The sequence below is a fragment of the Monodelphis domestica genome, chromosome 2, assembly GCF_027887165.1.
Source record: "Monodelphis domestica isolate mMonDom1 chromosome 2, mMonDom1.pri, whole genome shotgun sequence".
NCBI lineage: Eukaryota > Metazoa > Chordata > Mammalia > Didelphimorphia > Didelphidae > Monodelphis > Monodelphis domestica.
The window spans coordinates 182756309-182775036 of record NC_077228.1 but is presented as its reverse complement, the minus strand read 5'-3'; the positions used below and the strand labels follow the sequence as shown (position 1 = coordinate 182775036).

Here is an 18728-nt window from a genome sequence, read left to right as displayed (position 1 = left end):
AGAGTGATTTTAGATAAGTAAAGGATTTTTTGAAAAGTTTACTGTATACAATTAAATCAGATCCAATAAACATTTATTGAGTACTTAACTGTGTGTGGCAGGCCTCAGAGATTCAAAGAAAAAGTGACAAAAATTACTATATATATGTATATATATATATATATATAAATATATCACTTTACATATAATTTAATCCTATCCCTGTATTTCTTTTTCTCTCTAAAAAGTCTTTTGAAACTTTTCTCCTCTAGGGTTTCAAAAATTTTACCATTACACCTTCAGTTATGGCTCTGCTGGGAAGCTACCATTCTGGGTTTCATGGGCTACAACTTCACAAATACAGTGGAAATCTTGAACCTCGGGGGCTTGTTCACTGTTTCTGGGAAAAGCCCCAAATTTGTAAACATGTTCAGAAACCTCTGTGGTGTAAAAAACAACTAGTTTGCTTAAGAAGTCACAGCCAGCCACAAAACTCAGACCTGGAATTTCAGTTTGTGAAACTTTTCATAAATAAAAATGACTTGATTAATTCCACCCTTCCTCTTTCTTCTCCCCCCAGGAATTTTTTTTCTTTTTTTTGTGAAGAGGAGGGAAAATTCTTGGATAGTCAACAACCTAAATTCAAGACCTGTGTTACTCTAAGACATGGCTGCATGAATCCCTTTTAGAGTAGCTTAGAGATGAAATGGGATACCAGACTGCACAAAGCGTGTTAGGTGGCAAAGAAGTTGAAATGAATCTTTCTTTTCCAATTTAAACCATGCACATGGCTGTTAGTAATGGAATGAAGACATTTAAATCCTATATATATTTTTATTTTGACAGTGACCTTTTATAAGTATGCAACGGGGACAAGCCCAGGGATATTCCAAAGCAGAGTTTTAGGTAATTGTATATGAAATGTGTTCCGGTGTGATGATATTAATAATACACGAATCCCATGTTATAGCTAATATATAGCTCATTTGGTGGGAGCATTTCGAAAGCTCTTTGTGAATGATTTCATTTGAATCATAACTCCATGTTGCTCTCTCTCTTTTTTTCAAACCTGTTTACAGATGGGGAGACTGAGGTTTCACATAGTGAATTCCCACAAGGTCAAGCAGTCATTAACAAGGCTGAGAATAGAAAGCAGGCCTGCTCCCTCCCACTCTGCTGTTTGGTCCACATTTCCTTTCATTAAATATCCCCACAAAGAAAACAAAACAAAATTACCCATATGCCTGAAAGCACTATACACAAATCATCCAGAATTTGCTTCCTCGGGTTTTCTGAGATATTCTAAAAGTAGAAGGAGGTTTTGCATTAAAAAAAAAAAGGATACTAAATAAGGACCAGCTTAGAAGCTGTTCTAGGAAATTCATGTTCTAGGTTTGTTTCTGCTGGTGAACTCTGACTTTTGTTGACACTCCACCTCTTGGCTTTCTTTTTCCCATCTGTCAGAGGAGAGGGATGAATTTAACTGATCCATAAGGCCTTTTCCAGCTCTCAAAGGCTGTAGATCTGAATCCAGCCTTCCAAATTGATACTTAGGTTGAATCATTCAAAGCTTCCATGCCTCAGTTTCTTCACCTGTGAAATGGGAGCCTTGCCAACCTTAGCTATTCACAAGATGGTAGCAAAGATAAATGGATGATGAGAGAACAGATGATAGAGCACCTTGAAAATATCAAATTGAAGATATTATTGAAAGCTAAATGCATAATACTGACTCTCAGTTGCTGGAGTTTTTTAATTAAAGCTGATTCAAAGGAGTACTAGAGATCTGGATTCTAGTTCAGCCGTTATTGACTTGGCCATGCTTCAGTTCAATTCAACAAATACCATTTAAAACTATTTCTGATGTGGGGAAAGGAACACCCTCTTCTTGTTACTATTTTTAAAAATAAGTTTTATTGATGCAATTTAAATACTTTTATTGATGCTTTTGTCTTTTATTCTTATACCCATCATTTCCAGATATAGGACCCTTTATTCTTCACAGCTCTTCCCTGGCCCTCCCCTAATAAACTTTCTTTTTTAACAAGGAAACAAACAGAACCAACTTGAAGAAAGATTATGACTAACATGTATGCACAGCCTCTCCTTACTGAGGAGGGAGTCTTCCTCTAGAACTGTTAGAGAAGCAAGGATAAATGAAAGAAAAGATGCAAAGGAACACTGATACAAGGAAGAATAACTATGCAAACATATTGAAATACTGCATAAATCTAAAATGCAATACAAATACACACCTGCCATCCGGAAAACTGGCACTTCACACACCTATGGTAAAATAGTGATTGATGCCATCAAGATCCAAAAATGCTTATTGAATCATCAAAGATTAAACTGAGAATATAATTTTAGTCATAGGGCAGCTATAGGTAACCAGTGGATGATATTCTGCCTGGTGTCAGGAAGACCAGAGTTCAAATCCAGACTCAGACACTCCCTCGAAGTGTGACCCTGGGCAAGTCATTTAACTCCAATTATCTAGCCCTTACCTTTGGAACCAATACACAGTATTGCTTCTAAGACAATGGGTAAGGGTTAATTTTTTTTTTTCTTTTAATGAGCTAGAGAAGGAAATAGTCCAGAATCTTTGCCAAGAAAACTCCAAATGGGGTCATGAAAGAGTTGGCACAGTCAAACAACATAAATGGACCATATTCTGCCCTTTTCCTCTAAAATTGGATAATCAGGTCTCTTTGAAATAGAAGCACCTTGAGGGTAGGCATATACTATTTAACTAATGATATTTGATTAATTTCAATTTTGTAGTACTTTACAAGATAGAATATAATGGAATAAAATTTTATATAGGAACTATTTAGTTAACCAGAAAGACGAATGCTAGATCATTGAAAACTTACCATTTTAATGATTACAAGTAGTGCAACAGAGTACTAGGAGCAAATAGCACATTCAGTATGTGCAAAGGGCTATAAGCTCCTTGGAGAGTAAGTACTCTGCCAACTGAAGCCTTTGTTATCTTGGGCAGCATGTAGTGAGCAGAGAAAGAATCCTGTGGCATGTCTGCTGAGCCTTTTTTTTTTCTCCAGTCCACTTTTTGGAGCAGCTCAAACCTCAAAACCTTAGGGGTCTTATGATATTTTAATACCTAATAGGTTTTAGTGCCTTGGCTGGAGGGTCGTTAGCATGGGTAACTTGGGAAATAATAAAATATTTAATATATCAATTAAATGAGCTCCGGAGAGTCCTTGGGAACGACCCCTCCCCCATTGCTTCCAATTTACACGAACGATTTCTCCCGTTTTACGTTTACTTTGTACCAACTTCCTTTGGCCTTGACCTCCATAAAGAGACGTGTATATATGCATATATATTAAAGCTGCATTATTAACTTAAAAGCCTTCCCCCAGGCACTTAGTCCGGGATACTGAACCCGCCTCTCTTTCTCAAAGTTCCAAGAAGACCTTTCCCCGGGCAGTGTTTTTCAGGAAAAGCCGGGGAACCGCGTGGCACGTCCCAGAGTGTGGGGGCCAGAGATGATTTCCAAGGAGAAAGAAATGATTAAAGTTGTAGATTGTCGTGGTTTCTTTTTTTTTTGTGGGAGAGAAGGGACCCCAGCAAAATAAAACCCCACCCTGCCTCCACTCCGTGGCCAGTCCAAGTTTGTTCCCGATGTCCTTGACCTAAATTTTTTTTGCGATCGGACAGGAAAAAGGGAGAAGCCCGGAGACGGGTGACAGCTCCAGGTTAGACAGGGGCCCCAGGGCAGGCAAATTTGAACCGAGTGAACCGAACAGGAGGAGGGATGGAGGGGCGGTGGTGCCCAGGATACTTCCCCAGGAGGGAGGGAGAAGCCAGCTAGTTCTCCCGGTCTGCCCTCGCCCGTTAGCTATTAAGGTTAGGTATGACTCCTCTTTTTCATTCTCCGCCCCACCCCCACCATCAGGCGCCCCCTTCACCCCTCTCCAGGTATCCCTAGCCCAGGAGATCCTGAACTCAGGGAGCTCCTCTCCCTCTGCACTCGCCTCGCGCTGCAGCCTGCAGGATCCGGGTCAGGATGGGTCGCTAGGTGTTAGTGCGATCCGCGCGCGCGTCTGTACGTGTGCGTATGTGTGTGTATTTATGTGTGCGTGTGCACATCTGTCCCGTCGGTCGATATGTGTATATGTGTGCGCGCGCGCGAGTGTGAGTGAGTGTGTGCGCGTGTGTGTGTCAGTGTGTGTGTATGTGTGTCTGTGCGCGCGCGCTGGGATTGTTGGGGGGTGGGAGGAGGGCGGGAAGGGGGCCGCACCAGGCTGCGTGACGTCACTGGGATTGGTTACACGACGTTCTAGAACTCCGCCCCACGTGCGCTGGGGGAGGAGGAGGAGGAGGAGATGGGGGTGGGGAGAGGGAGGGGGTGAGGTGGGGATGGGGGGGGAGGCAGGGGAGGAGTGGGGGGGGGGGGCGGTGAGAAGGAGCTGAGCTGAGCTGAGCTAAGCTGATCCCACGTGTGACGGATCTCGCTGCTTCCCCGGCTCCGTCTCTGTGAGATTCGGTGTAGCTCGGGAGGGGGGGGAGGAGGAAAAGGAGGAGGAGGAGGAGGAGGGAGATCTTTGGGCTTGTAGCTGGCCGCTGCTCTGCTCCGATCACTGTGGGGCTTTATTTTTTGGGGTGGGGGGGCGGGGGGGGCCTCAGATATGGAGGCAGATGGGAGCCAAGCCACCTCTGGAAGCCCAAACGACTCACAACACGACCCTGGGTAAGTTTCCCACCCCCTTTCCACCACCACCTCTCGGATTGTTCCCCTTGCAACCGAGACGACCATGCATTTTGTAGGACGTCTTCTTCTCCCTCCCCTCCTCTACCTCCACCTCCACCCCCGTGGAAGTTCCACACCTTTGTTTGATTGCATTTCGCTGTAACCTTCCCCCCCCCACCTCCCAGTTCTCTCCTCCCCCCCTCTTCCTTTTAGCTTTTGTAAGTTACACGTCAAAATGGCCGATCTGACATCTGTGCTCACTTCTGTTATGTTTTCTTCCTCTAGTAAAATGTTTATCGGTGGCCTGAGCTGGCAAACCTCACCAGGTAAGGGAGGAGGGAAGGGGGGAGATTAGGACCCCCCCTTCTTGGCTTCTTTATTGCTCTTTGTTATCCCGGTGCAGACCCCCCCTACCCCCCGCCATTGGCTCCCCACTTCTCCTGTGCAAGGTTATTTTTTTAAATAGCAAATCCTTTCCGAGCCCTCTATTCGACCTCTATTGCTGTATTTTTCCCTGTGTGTGCAAGAAATGCAAAGAAAGAAAGAAAGAAAACATTACTTTTGGGTTTGTCAGTGATCAAAATTTGCATTGCTTTTTCTTTTTTCCACACCTTCCCTCCCCCCCCCCACCCCGTCTCTCTCTCCACAGATAGCCTTAGAGACTATTTTAGCAAATTTGGAGAAATTAGAGAATGTATGGTCATGAGAGATCCCACCACCAAACGCTCCAGGTAAAATCATCCCCTTTGAATTTGTTTTTATTTAGAACAAAGTTAAAGTTTTATTTTGGGGGAGGTTGTGGAAGTATCAATGGGATAGAATGGGTGGTGGTGTTTTGTTTTGTTTTTCAATGAATGCCCCTACCTTCCCTCCTTCGCTGTCCGGCCTCCCTTCCCTTCTCCCAAATTATTAGTGATCAATCTTTTGGACTTAACTCCGGGGGGCTGTTTGCTTTATGCTATATTTTCTTCACCCCCCTTTTCGTCTCCTGAATGACGTTTTGCAGCATCCACTTTGCAAATAGTTTAAACGTCTACACACATACATACACACACATAAACATTTCCACTTCTTCCATGCTCCCAGTTCCCTAAGTCTAGAGCCTCTTCATTGGAAGGTGAATCTCTATTGCCCTGCATGCTTCGGTATAAAACAAAGCATTAAGGGGAGGAGGTGGAGGAGAGGAAACCGAGGTGGCAAATGATTGGAGAGCCAGAGCAATTTCTAAGTTACCTCTGCGCTCCCTCCCCTTGTTCCTCCTTTGACCCTCATCCCCCCCCCCCCCCGCCCCCATTTCTGGATGGCTGGGGAGAGTAAGAGGAATGGGCTGGGGGAGGGGAACGAGCGGGGCGGGGTGGAGGAGGGAGGGGAGACTTTTGCGCCTATTTCCAGGCTGGGGTTCATTCATTCTTGCCTTTTTCTTTAAAATAGCCTTCTCTTTTTCTTTTTCTTTTTTTTCTTTTCTCTTTGTTTTATTGCAGAGGCTTCGGTTTCGTCACGTTTGCCGACCCAGCAAGTGTAGATAAAGTATTAGCTCAGCCCCATCATGAGTTAGATTCGAAGACGGTATGTTTTTGTTGCTGTTCGCTCTCTTTCTGCTACGTTTCCGACTATGACAGGCTCATTTAAAGAGACAGCGTCCTTTTGCAGGGTGTTGCTTGGAGCTCTATGTAGGTTGCAGGGAGAGCTTTCAAACTGTGCACAGAAGTTCACTTTGAGGAGGGACTAGCTTTTAGGCTGTAATTTGTAAGCTTCTCAGCTGCAGCCCTGGGGGATTGGGGGTGGCGGCTGGGCGGCCGGGCCCTAATGGGGTGCTTTTCTTACCACGGAGTTGCTTTAAAAAACAAAAACAAATCTATTGAAACTTCAAGCTGGAGCAAGCAACTTTTCTTTATCAACTAGCAAGGCACATAGTGCCACCGGCTGGAGGTAGAGACTCCCTTTGGGTCCGGTTTCTGAGAGGCAGATCCTTCAGAGTGGTCACTCCAGGGGGGTGAGAAGAAATCCTTTTTCTTAGGAATTCTTCTTTAGACTCTCCCATTGAAGGGTCCAGGCTCAAGACTGATTCTGTGTGGGGATTCTGTTTGGGAAGGGAAGAGAAATCAGAAACTAGAGGGGCCCTTCTTCAGGGTCACTTTAAAACTTCACCTCCAGATGGTGTGATAAAGCCTTGGATTTTGAATGGATTTTTTTCCCTTGTCACATCAAAGCCTTTCAATGTGGGTCTGGATACTTATGTATAAACCCGAAGCCTTCTAAACCCAGATAGGGTAAAACAAGACAAGTAGAGGTCAGGGGTGAAATTGGCCCATTGGGCCAAGGGGGGGGGAAGGTGGTTTATAATTTCTTGATGGAAAATAAGTTAGTTTGGGGATTTTGTTCATTTTTTTTTAAGTGGGAAGATGGGGAGGGAGAAGGAAGGAGAAACCCAATGTGTGCCCTTTAAATTGTTTTATGTATAGCAAATGATGCTGGTTGTACCACTGCCCACCCTCCAGAAAAGCTTCTGATAATTTTAATATTGCTGCATCAACCAGGAGCATGAAGGTGACATTGAGATTTCATATTGGGGCGTGGATGTGAGAGATTTTATTTATCTAGGGTGATGGAAAGAGCATTGAATCTGGGTTTAGGGGCCTTGGACCCTGCTAGATATTGGCCCTGTGACCTTGGGCAAGTCCCTTAACCTCATCTGTAAAATGAGGGGTTGGATGAGGTGAGCTCTTAAGATTATTTTTCTCCGGCACATGATAGTTCTAAGACAAAAGCAAACCTGGGGATACTTTCTGGGATCCTTGAATTTACTCACCAATTTTGACCCCTAGCCCAGATTAAAGAGAAATCACTTTAGTGTATTCCTCATCTTCCCCCTTTTAATTTCCCTACTAATTTTGCTGGACATTCATGTAGTCCATCTGATCAAGGGAGCATTATTTGTGATATGATCACTGGTTTATGTATCTTTAAGAATAGCTTTCTCTCCCACCTCCCCATCTCCTCCATTCCACTAATAATATCTGGGCTAGACATTTTAAAGATAGTAAAAAATAAAGAAGGAAAATGTTTTGCAACAAATTTCAGGAGTTTATTATAGCCCTTTCCCTTTCCTCTCTTCTCCTCAATCCCCTCCCTTGAGGGAAAAAAAAAAGTGGTATTTTTGTTGGGGATATAAACCAGTATTAGAGTAGGTTAGAGCTACTGTGGGTAAGAGTCAAACACTATCCAGAGTAAGGTACAAATCGATGACTTTTTCACTCATTCAGTATTTGTAGCCATGTTTCAGTCACTGTTATTTAGTATAACATAGCATTTGACTTTGTTTCAACTCAGCGCAGGAGGCGGTTGGTTTATTGACATGGAAAGGAGGATCTTGTTTACAGTTACCTTTAAAGTTTTCTTTAGGTAATGGCTATTCGTATCAAAAATAGTATCCTAGTCATTTCCTAGAGGACTTGTAGATACAGTAAGTAGAACTGTACCTAACTAACTAATGTTTTTAATTTTTTGGTAGTTTAAAAAAATAGTTGACAGGGATGTGCAAAAGGTACGGATTTGCCATGTTCACCACAGAGAGCCGTCAGAAATACCTGCGGCCTGTGTAAAGTTTCCCCAGTGAAGGGGGAAAATATTGTATTAAACCAAACTGATCTTATTCTGACCTATAGTCCCTTTGGCCTGGAGTCTGAGAATTGACTTTTGGAAATTAACATTGTCACATTAGTTTTTCTTCTCCTCTCTCTCTCTCTCTCTCTCTCTCTCTCTCTCTCTCTCTCTCTCTCTCTCTTTTTGTGGGAGAATGATCTTGCCCTTTTCCTGCTCATTGAATCACACTCCCTCCCCTATCTCCCTTACCTCATGCCTTTCGTTGTCTCCTCATTTTACCTTTTTTTTTTTGAGAGGGTAACTTTAATTTTTGCATTTTGACTTGACAGTCAGTCTGAAACCAGTTTTTTTTTTTTTAAACTGGTTGTTTCTCCTGAATAAGTACGTACCTGTCTTATATTTTGGTCGGCAGAATGGAAAATCCACACCTGTTGTATTTCTCTTGTAGACAAATACCTAGTTATTGATGGATCTGTTGTTGTTAGATACATTCCTCATGTTAATCTTTATGAAAGGATAGTTTGCTAGAAAAAAGATTTGTTTGTTTGTTTGTTTTTTTGCTTTATAAAAAGCATTACCCATAATCTCTCATTTCTCAGGTATATGTTTTAAAATAGGGTAACATAGACTAGAGAGCCTAGCTGATTTTTAGTTGAGTTTTAAAAACATTTTAACAAAATGGTTTAGGTAAGTAGGTTTTTGTGACATTTAAACTATTACTAAGTGAGCCTCATGTTACATCACTACCAAGGTGAGATGAGTCAGTAAAAAAAGAAACTGAATTGCTCTTTTTCTTGGAGGGTAAAATTTCTTGGCTTTTTTTTTTTTTGTGGAACTGAGTCAAATTCAGACTTAAGATTTTTTTTTTTTAAAGACAACAGTTTTCATATGAAAAGCAAAACTTCAGAATAAGTAACTTGTAGCAATGTTTATTCCAACCCTTTATGATAAGTATATCCAGAGATTGATGTCATTTAAAAGCAGAAGGAAAAAATCAGTGAAAAGATTTTTCTCTCCCCCTCTCTCATCCTCAATCTATTAATTAAAACACAAACACACATGCATACATACATTCCATGACCCAAATGATTTTGTGAGAACTTTCTGTAGTTTAAAAAATCCCTTGTGTCTTAGAATCTTGTATTCTCTAAAAGTCTAATCTGCATGGTTTGGGGGATTTTTCCTTAACTGAATAGAAAAAACTTTAGAGTTTCCCCCCCCTCTCCCCCCATTTCAGTTTCAGGTAACATAATAGGGCCTAATTTTTTTCTCCCTATGATTACTCGATGTCTTCCTGAAATTTTCCTTCCTGATTCATAGAAAGGTAACTTCTCTTTACCCCACCCCCGTGAAAGGATCCCTGGTTTTTAAATGCCAGGTGTGTTTACCTGGTGTGGTATTTTAGATTTTTATTTTGTTTTATCATGTCAGGTTTTGAAGTTGTTTTTGGAAAGCTTCAACAGATAAGATTCATTTTTTTAAAATGCAGTTCTCATAATTAAAAATGAATAATTTGATTCACATTTCCTTTTCAATTGGTTGTTTCTTTTTGGAACTCCTCCACCTCCCTTCCTGTTTTATTTATTTAGGTGAGGGAGGGGCAGAGCATGAGAAAACACCCATTTACCTATTGCTGGAAGAGGCTTTAAATTTAATTTGCAAGTTATAATTTTTTTAAAACCCCAGATGATAGTCCCATCTTTTCTCCCAGCAGTGCGCCACAGATGAGAAAGCAGGTAGCATTTAGTATTCAGTGTTGACTTGAGGAAAAGCTCTTGCCTAAATAATTAATAGCAAATAATATCTTCTTCATAAGAGAATTACGGTTTGAAATACACAGTTGGTTTTTGGAAAAGATCAATGTGTTTGTTATTTTACTCCAAGTTAAGCTGGGGCAAAGTTTAGGGGACTTGTGAATTGCTTAGGAAGATTCTAAAATGCTGATCTGGAAGCCTGAGAAATGAGTGATTCATAATTAGGTGATTTCTTGGCATTTTTTTTCTTTTCTTTCTTTTAAAGTGCAATATTAACTTCTCCCCCCCCTTTTTTCCTTAGATTGACCCCAAAGTTGCATTTCCTCGTCGAGCACAGCCCAAGGTAAGTCAGGAGGCTCAATAGTAGGATTGTTGGCATGTGGACAGTCGTTGTCAGGCAGTTCAGGTTTCAAATGAGGAATTATTGGTAATGAAAGCTTTTTGAAAGCCCAAGCCTATGGCGTCTTAAAGGGTATCAACATATGGCGGGGAAAGTACAGGAGGAGCCTTTGTTTGTCCGATCTGACCAGCTTGAAGTGGACTCCCCGGTGCTTGTCTCAGGGAGAAGGGCAGGAGGGAGGGGAGAATGAGCACCTTTTTCCTGGGCAAAGGGCTGGAGGCTGTGTTGTGGTTGTTCCAGCATCATATGCAAATGTAGGACATCCTATGGCATTGGAAAATAATTACTGGTACTTTTTTGGATGGGAAATGGTTTCTTTTGGAGCTTGGAGTGCTCCAGGGCAACTCCTGCTTTATTATGGACAACTTTAGTTAGTCACCTGCCTTTTCCTCAGAAAATAAATGTTAAGACTTCTTAGAAAGATGATAAAGAATATATTGGTTTCAATCTGATTGTATAAAATTACATCCTGCTTATAGGCCATCCTTGGAAACTGTATGTGTGTGTGCATGTGTGTACATGCGAGCGTTCGAGTGTGCATGCGTTCGTGTTCGAGCGAGCTTGCCAGTCCCTGGGCAGAGAAGTTTTGAAATGTAACCTTGTACAAGTGGTACTAGAGTAGCTGCTGAGACAAGACTTGACTTTTCCATGAGTATGTAGAGCACTTTTTTCCTCCTTCTGTTTCAAAGTAGTTTTTAGATTGCCAAGTTAGAAGAAGAACAGCTACATCTCACGTGACGGCAAAAACAGGGACTCAGAATTTTCACACTGAACTGAAAAGTTTCCTGTAACTTTTTTTCTATATGTGATTCAGAGGGCGTGTGTGTGTGTGTGTGTGTGTGTGTGTGTGCATGCGCGTGTGTGTGTGTGTGTCACACACACACACACACGTACACACGTGCACTGTGTTCCTGGGGCTTCATTGGCGGAAAGAGAAAAGCTGAGACTTCTGATTGTGAGCCAGAAGGGAAGGGGCTGAGGAGCAGCAGGCAGACAAACTCAATTTGTTTCTTTAGGCACAGTCTCCCAGGAGCTGGGGAACATTTTATTAGCGTGTGGAGAGGCATGGTTTTGCACATTTAAAAACCCACCCAGGAAAAATAGTTGGTTGGCATGTGGTATGATGGCTTAAGTACTGCACATATGAAGTAAGATAGATGCTGGTGCTCTTTTAAAAAAAATGTTATTTGTATGTTAAAGGAATTAAATCTAAGCAAAAGTGGTCAAATATTTTTTGCCCTGCCTCAGGGCAGTCTTTTCAGTAAGAGTGAATACTAATTAGTGAGCCAAAGGGGCAAGGTTATTTCTGTCCTCATCAAAAGGTTTGTACTCTAAGGTTTTATGGTTTTGGGATTAGGCTGTTGGATTAGAGTTGCACTCCAGAGTGTGTGGCCCAGAATTTCAGGAGTCCGAACAGAATTAGCAGTATTTCCTGCCTTTAGTCAAATTGCTTTTTCTCCATAAATGTGGATCTTCAAATTTCCAGGTTACCCATTTGATTGCTGAGAGCTAGGGTCAGATTACTCCAGAAGGAAGCTGGGGGGAAAAAATCTCTGATACTAACCCTGGGTGGCCTCTGCTCTCCCTTTCCCCTTACACTCTGTTCTTTTGTGTATATATCTGTGTGTGTGTGTGTGTATGTGTGTGTGTGTGTGAGAGAGAGAGAGAGAGAGAGAGAGAGAAGAAAAAGAGGGAGAGAGAGAGAGAGAGAGAGAGAGAGAGAGAGAGAGAGAGAGAAGAAAAAGAGGGAGAGAGAGAGATAGAGATGAGGGGAGAGAGGGAGAGGTGGGATACATTCATTTACTTTTATAAAATACGATAGGTTGCTTGGTTTTTCAATGACCCACTTCTGGACCTGGATGAGAGAGTGTTTTTCAGGTTCCTAAAATATCTGTCCAAATGTTCCCCACATATATAGTATATTTAGAATTGAATTGTAGGACCCTAAAAGCTACCTTTATCTGAAATTGACAGTTCATCTTGGGACACCATTCATTTAAAGGGAAGTTTTACACATCCCCTCTGTCATTTGATGTCATCTTACTGTGTCTTCCTTTGCCAGTTTCTTCCTATTAGACCTCCTCAAGATCCTTTTGCAAATATGTCTATCTTTACAAAACCTCAGTGAGGTGAGTGGACGAATGACAGGGATCTGGGAGTAGCCTGGCGCTCTAGAGTGAGAATATATAAGGCAGGACAGAGAGGACATGACTTATATTAAGGTCATTCATTCAATTCAAGAAATATTTGTTAAACACACACTGCCTTTAAGGTTCTGGGTACACAAATACAAAATGCAAAAACAACCCTTGGCCATGCTTCCAGCCCACTCTGAGGGTGAGAGGGTGGGTGGATGGTGGATAATAACTAAGTAAATAGAAAGTATATACAAGAGAATACAAGCTAATTTTATGAAAGAGAGAGTTAACAACTGGAGGAAATGAGAAAAGCTTTATGTGACCAGTAGTACCTGATCTACTCCTTGAATTGCTAGAGGTGGAGGAAAGGAGGGAAGTACATTCCAGATGTGGGGTGGGGTGAGGGACACCTGTACGAAGACACTAAGGCTCGAGATGGAATGTCATGCTGCGGGCCAATGGATTGAAACAAAATATGTAAAGGGGAGTACCTCGAAGAAAGACTAGGAAAGATATTAGAAGACAGATTATAAAGGTCTTTAAATACCAGGCTGAGGATTTGGGGGCCTGGTCACTAAGATGATGTATGAGCATCCCAGCTCAAAGGATCAGTGACATGTCAAAATATTTCAGTTTATTGTGACAGAGGGGCCAGAAAGACCATTTGGAGCTCAAAGACCTGGGTTCCAGACCCAGTTCTGGTACTTCCTTGGTTTATGCTTTCAGATAGGTTGGGCCACTTTTTCAGACCTTGGTTTCCTCATTTGTGAAATGGGCAAAATTATGCTTTCATGGCCTCCTCCCTGGTAGTTATAAGGAAAATGCTGCTGAAACACAAACTGTCAATTCTAGGACCCTCTGGGTGGCTTGCTGTACTAATGTTGAGCAAGGACCACTCTGCAGAGGGGTTCAGGAGAGATGACAGGGAGAAAGTGTAACTTAATGCTGAAGAGAATTAGTGGCAGCCAAGAACAGATTTAATATTCGTCCTGTCATAATATTCTTTAATGCATTTTATAAATAAAAATCTGTTTTGATCTGCTTTTTAATGAGTTGCTGAATTAAGGATTTTGAATTCAGCTGTTCATTTATCCCCGTAGTGTAGGAAATGATCAGTGTCTACAACGGAAAAGTACAGTTGGATTTTATTAACTAATTATGAGGGTCGAGTCTTCAGAGGCTGCTGGACACTAATTACCTCAGTCCATTTTGATGAGGATGTATGTCTGCTACACAGCCTCATCTTTCTCTTGAGGACTCTTTTATTCTTGTTTGGAATTATCTTCTCTCTCTCCCTCTCTCGGTCGGTGTCTCTCTCTCTCTCTCTCTCTCTCTCTCTCTCTCTCTCTCTCTCTCTCTCTCTCTCTCTCTCTCTCTCTCTCTCTCTCTCTCTCTCTCTCCCCCCCCTTCCCCCTCTCTCTTTCCTCTCCCATCCTCTCTCTCTCCCCTTCCCCCTTTTTCTTATAAATTGAAGCTCTTTTGTCCTCCTAGGAAGGCATCCTGCTTTCCTAGATCAAAGGGGTTGGGAAAGCAATTGTTTCCTTCTCCTCCTTTTTAGTTGTAAATAGTAACTATGCAGCCTTCACTTCAGTTTCTGTGTTGGGCTTCTTGACTTGAGAATTTGAGGGAATCTCTCTGGGTTTGCATACTGAGAGATCTGAGTGCTATAGCCTGCATTTCTCTAGCCTCCCACTGCCTCTCTGGATATCTTTCCCATCTGTGTGTTCTTTCCTTTCCTTTATTTTGAAAGGAAGGAACTTCAGGGCTGGAATCTCTGCCTCTGCCTCACAATGGAATTTAAACTCCACGAAGGTGAAGACAGGTGCTTTGCTAATTTTTTGTTGTTGGATTCTGACTGCCCAAAGTGTAAAAGGAGAGGAATCTTGCTTATTTGTGTCTTTTATATTTACTTATGTATGTATGTATGTATGTGTTGGCTTTCACCCAGTAAATATAAGGTGCTTAAAGGCCGGTAATGTTCCATCTTTGTCTTCTTATCCAGGGTGCACAGAACAGTGTCCAACAATTTAGGTACTCAGTATATGCTTGTTTTATTTTATTTTTTTTTTATTCCTTACCTTCCATCTTAGCATCAGTACTATGTGATGGTTCAAAAGCAGAAGAGCAGTAAGGGCTGGGCAAGGAGGGTTAAGTGACTTAGTCGGGGTCACATAGGAAGTGTCTGAGGCTGGATTTGAAGCCAGGATCTCCTGTCTCTAGGCCTGGCTCTCAATCCACTGAACCACTCTAGCTGCCAACTAAATGCTTTATTTTAAGTTGAATTCCTACCATGTCTATACCTCATCTATCATAGAGCCAGGTTATTTGTAATGGAAGGGACCTTGGGTCATCTTTAGGGTGGGAAAGAAACATCACTCTTAGAGTCATTCAGGGAGGTAGTAAAAGAGGTGGGACCAGAAGTCAGGTTTGCAGTAGGATACTGGATCAGAAAACTCAAGCGGCTTGGGGATCTGCCTCCCGGATCTGTGCTCTCCCTGCTGTCACGGTTCCCTCCAGGGATGCAAATTGCATCCCACTCATGCCTGCTCCCTACCTTTTGACTTTTGTCCAGGCCTTCCCAGAGGTTCACCACAGTTGGTCCACCCAGCATGGACAGCGGACCCTTCAGTATCAGTGGCTCATCTGAGCTGCCCACCAATCCCCTGCTCTGGTCACGAGAGCATCCCTCCTTGTTCAGCCATGTTTTCTGACTGTCGTCCACTGAGGTGCAGTGGGGAAAAGTTGAATTTGGGTGTTGGGGAAATCTAAGGTTGAATCTCAGCTCAGCCTCTCATTATAGGGATGACTTTGGGTGAGTCACTTACGTCCTCTTAGACCTCAGTTTCCTTCTCTGTAAAATGTAGAGATTGGACTAAATGACCTGGAAGGGCTCGTCCAGCCCTAAATTTATGATCCTCAAAACTTTTTATTTGAGTTCTTTTTGTGAAGTTCCTTATTGGTTGCATAAGCTAGATGGTACAATGACTCGAGCACCCATCCTGGAGTCAGGAAGACCTGAATTCAAATACAGCTTCACGCACTTTATTCGCAGTGTGACCCTGGGCAAGTCACTTCATGCCATTGGCCTCAGTTTCCTTATCTGTTAAGTGAGCCTGAGAAGGAAATGGCAGACCACTCCAGTATCTGCCAAGAAAAACCCAAATGGGGTCACAAAGAGTCAAACATGCCTGAAACAATGGAATGACAATTTGTTACATGTCTCAGCCTATTCTCACCCTCCACGTTCCTCCTCATTGAACTCAGTGTGATCATCCTTTTTAATTTTTCAGAGACAGTGTTCTGTGACTCATAGTAGCCTACGGCACAGATGAGTAAGGAAGACCTGAGTTCAAATTTGACTTGAGACACCTACTAGCTCTGGGCTAGTCTCTTACCTCTGCCTCCGTTTCCTCATCTGTAAACACGAGGACAATCTAACAGCACCCACTTCAAGGTTGCTATGGGGCTCACAGGAGATAATATTTGTAAAGCATTTTGCAGACCTTTAAATGCTATTCAAATGATAGCTTCCATTATTATTATAATTATCATCATCATCATTATCATTATTACGACAGTGGGTTGTTTTTTTTAGTCTACTATAAATGGCTCCTTTTGGTTGGCTTCTGCTCTCGGTCCCCTCATTTCCTCCCTTGGGGGGGACTCTGTTTCTAGTATATTCTGTGTGACTTCAAATGCCATGAGTTTATGATTGGAGCGGAACCTTAGAGATCACTTATGTCAAGTCCCTCACTTTACAAAGGAGGCTCGTCTAAGGTTCTCCGGGGAGTTGGGAGCAGAGGTGGGATTTGCAGCCTCTTCTGTCATGCTGCTGGTCCTCGAAGCGTTAGGATGTCCCTGGGTCCTCCTTCCATGGAATGAGTGTCTTGGAGGTTCGGTGGGTAGTTTGCCACCGACATTTTTAGAGTCAGAATTGATTGCCTTGTTTCCAGATTTTTAATTCCCAGAAAGAACTTGGTGACGTGGATTTGGATCTTCTGGACATACTAGACATGGAGGGGGTTGGTACCTCAGCCTTGATCAGTGTCAGTGACAGGGGAGTTGGTTCTAGTCTCACTTTTGACTGTGTGACTTTGGAAAAGTCACCTAACCCTTCCATGCTTCACTTTCCTCATTTGAAAAATGGAGATGCCCTGGCAGGGTTGTTGTAAGGATAGGATAACATACAACCAAGTGTAAAAAAAATTTAAGGGGATTATAACACAAATACTATGTGTTGGGCAGCTTGGCTGGGTAGAATATTAGGCTTGGAGTCCAGAGGACCTGGGTTCAAATCTGCCCTCAGATACTTCCTAGCTGTGTGACCCTGGAGAAGTCACTTAGCTCCAGTTGCCTATCCACACCACTTTTCTGTCTTGGAACCAATGCATAATATTGATTCTAAGATGGAAAATGTGTTTTTTTTTTAAATACCCTTTGTTACAAGCATTTGCCTCACCAGGGAAAAGGCCTATAGTAGGAGCAAAGCCTGAGTGAGCTTACTGTAGGTTTTCCCTATCTAAACAGGATCCTTTGATTTGAAGATGAAGGTCTCTCGAGTCCCTTCGAGAGAAGCAAAGCTCTTTTACTCTGTGAAATGTTTTATAGCAGAAAAGGAAGAGTCCTGTGGTCAGAGAGCTGGAAGGGAGGCCCCTATGGGGCATGATTCCCCCCTCAGGTGACTCCCTTGAAGTGGTGTCCATTTATCATTCCGTGTTCGGCATCATTCAACCCAGTAGCCTTCCCTTGTGCTAGAAGCCATTGCACACCCAAGAAACAAGCGGTGTTCACACCCTGAGACATAGACTGGGCCGGGGGGAGGCAATGAATTGGAAGCTGGAGGATCTCAGCTTTGCCACTTAGTCCCTTTGTGACCTTGGGTAAGCCACTTGGCTTCAGTTTCCTTAATTGTAAAATGAATGAACAGGATTGGAAGTCTCTGAATCTGTGATCTCCTCATGAAACTGAGCTGATATATTTAGTCTTCTCTCCATCCATAAGGGACAACACGGGGATGGGGTAAGAGACATAAATCATTGAACCTGGAGCCAGGAAACCTGGATTCAAATCCAGTCACAATATTAGCATTTCTCTTTGCTTTGAGAGTTGCAAGGCACTTAACAAATACTATCTCATTCGGTCCTCATGACAACCTGGAAGGTAGACGTTGTCATTATCCCATTTTACATAAGAGAAAACTGAAGCCAGCTGAGATAAAGTGACTTACCCAGGGTCACACAGCTCGTAATTATCTGAGACTCGATTTAAACTCAAGTCTTCCTGATTCCCAGTCCAGCATTTGATCCACTGCTACTGGGCCACCTACTAGCTTCTGATCTGTACAATCTGTGTGAGCATAGATGAGCCTCTGTTTCCACATCTGTAAAATGGGGGTGATATTATTTATCTACCTAATATGAGGAAAGTACTTTGTAAACTTTAAAACTTATTATCCATTCATTCAATAAATAGTTCCCTGGCACATAATAAATGCTGACTATATTACGTTCGTTGACTGACTGACAGCTTTGAGCTCCGGCTGTATACAAAGCCCTGTGCTTGGTGCTAGGAGATAAAAAAAATGTCTAAGTCTAGAAATGCCTTCCCAGAGGTTCTCTCCAGTGGAGAGACGAGACATATCCACAAGGAACTATAATTAGACTTTTAATGCCGTAAAAAGGCTGTAAAGAGAGAGCGATAGGATTTTAGAGCCAGGGGAGCTCGCCGTTTATTGGTGGCGGTGAGAGTGAGAGGAGTTTAAGGGAGGCCTGGTAGGGGAGGTGGTATGTAGACTTGGGAGGATAAGTAGGATTTTGAATCCTGGAGAGGGAAGGCATACCAGGCAGTGGGCACAAGGAGGCAGGAGAGTGTTGGAGCATATTTAGGGAAAGGGTAATAGTTTGCTTTGGATAAAGTCCGTCGTATTTGTATGAGAAAAATCATTGGCAGGGCCAGGAAAGTAGCCCGAGACGACATGAGAGAGGGCACTCTATCAGGCTAGGAATAAGTAGTTGGGATTTTATTGAGCAGACCACGGGGAGCCGTTGTGTACATTTGCAGCAGCCACGAAGGGCACGCAACGTCTTCAGGTCGCCATGGACGATGCATCATGGGAATGCCCAAGACATTCGGCCTTC

The 18728-nt window shown here is 42.7% G+C and overlaps 1 protein-coding gene across 21 annotated transcripts in view; it reads left to right on the top strand.

The window, feature by feature from the left end:
• The first annotated feature begins 4403 nt into the window (after positions 1 to 4403).
• The window catches only part of MSI2 (musashi RNA binding protein 2), a 553967-nt gene continuing 539642 nt past the window's right edge, over positions 4404 to 18728 (top strand). For 5 of the 21 annotated variants that reach the window (XM_056816538.1, XM_056816535.1, XM_056816532.1 and 2 more), the window contains exons 1-5: positions 4412 to 4696; positions 4982 to 5022; positions 5346 to 5427; positions 6178 to 6262; positions 10355 to 10396. In XM_056816538.1, coding sequence (XP_056672516.1) covers positions 4635 to 4696; positions 4982 to 5022; positions 5346 to 5427; positions 6178 to 6262; positions 10355 to 10396 — 312 coding nt within the window. In that variant the 5' untranslated portion in view covers positions 4412 to 4634. Of the gene's footprint in view, positions 4697 to 4981; positions 5023 to 5345; positions 5428 to 6177; positions 6263 to 10354; positions 10397 to 18728 lie in introns of all 21 variants that reach the window. The other 16 variants (XM_056816534.1, XM_056816524.1, XM_056816522.1 and 13 more) reach the window with 7 other exon arrangements.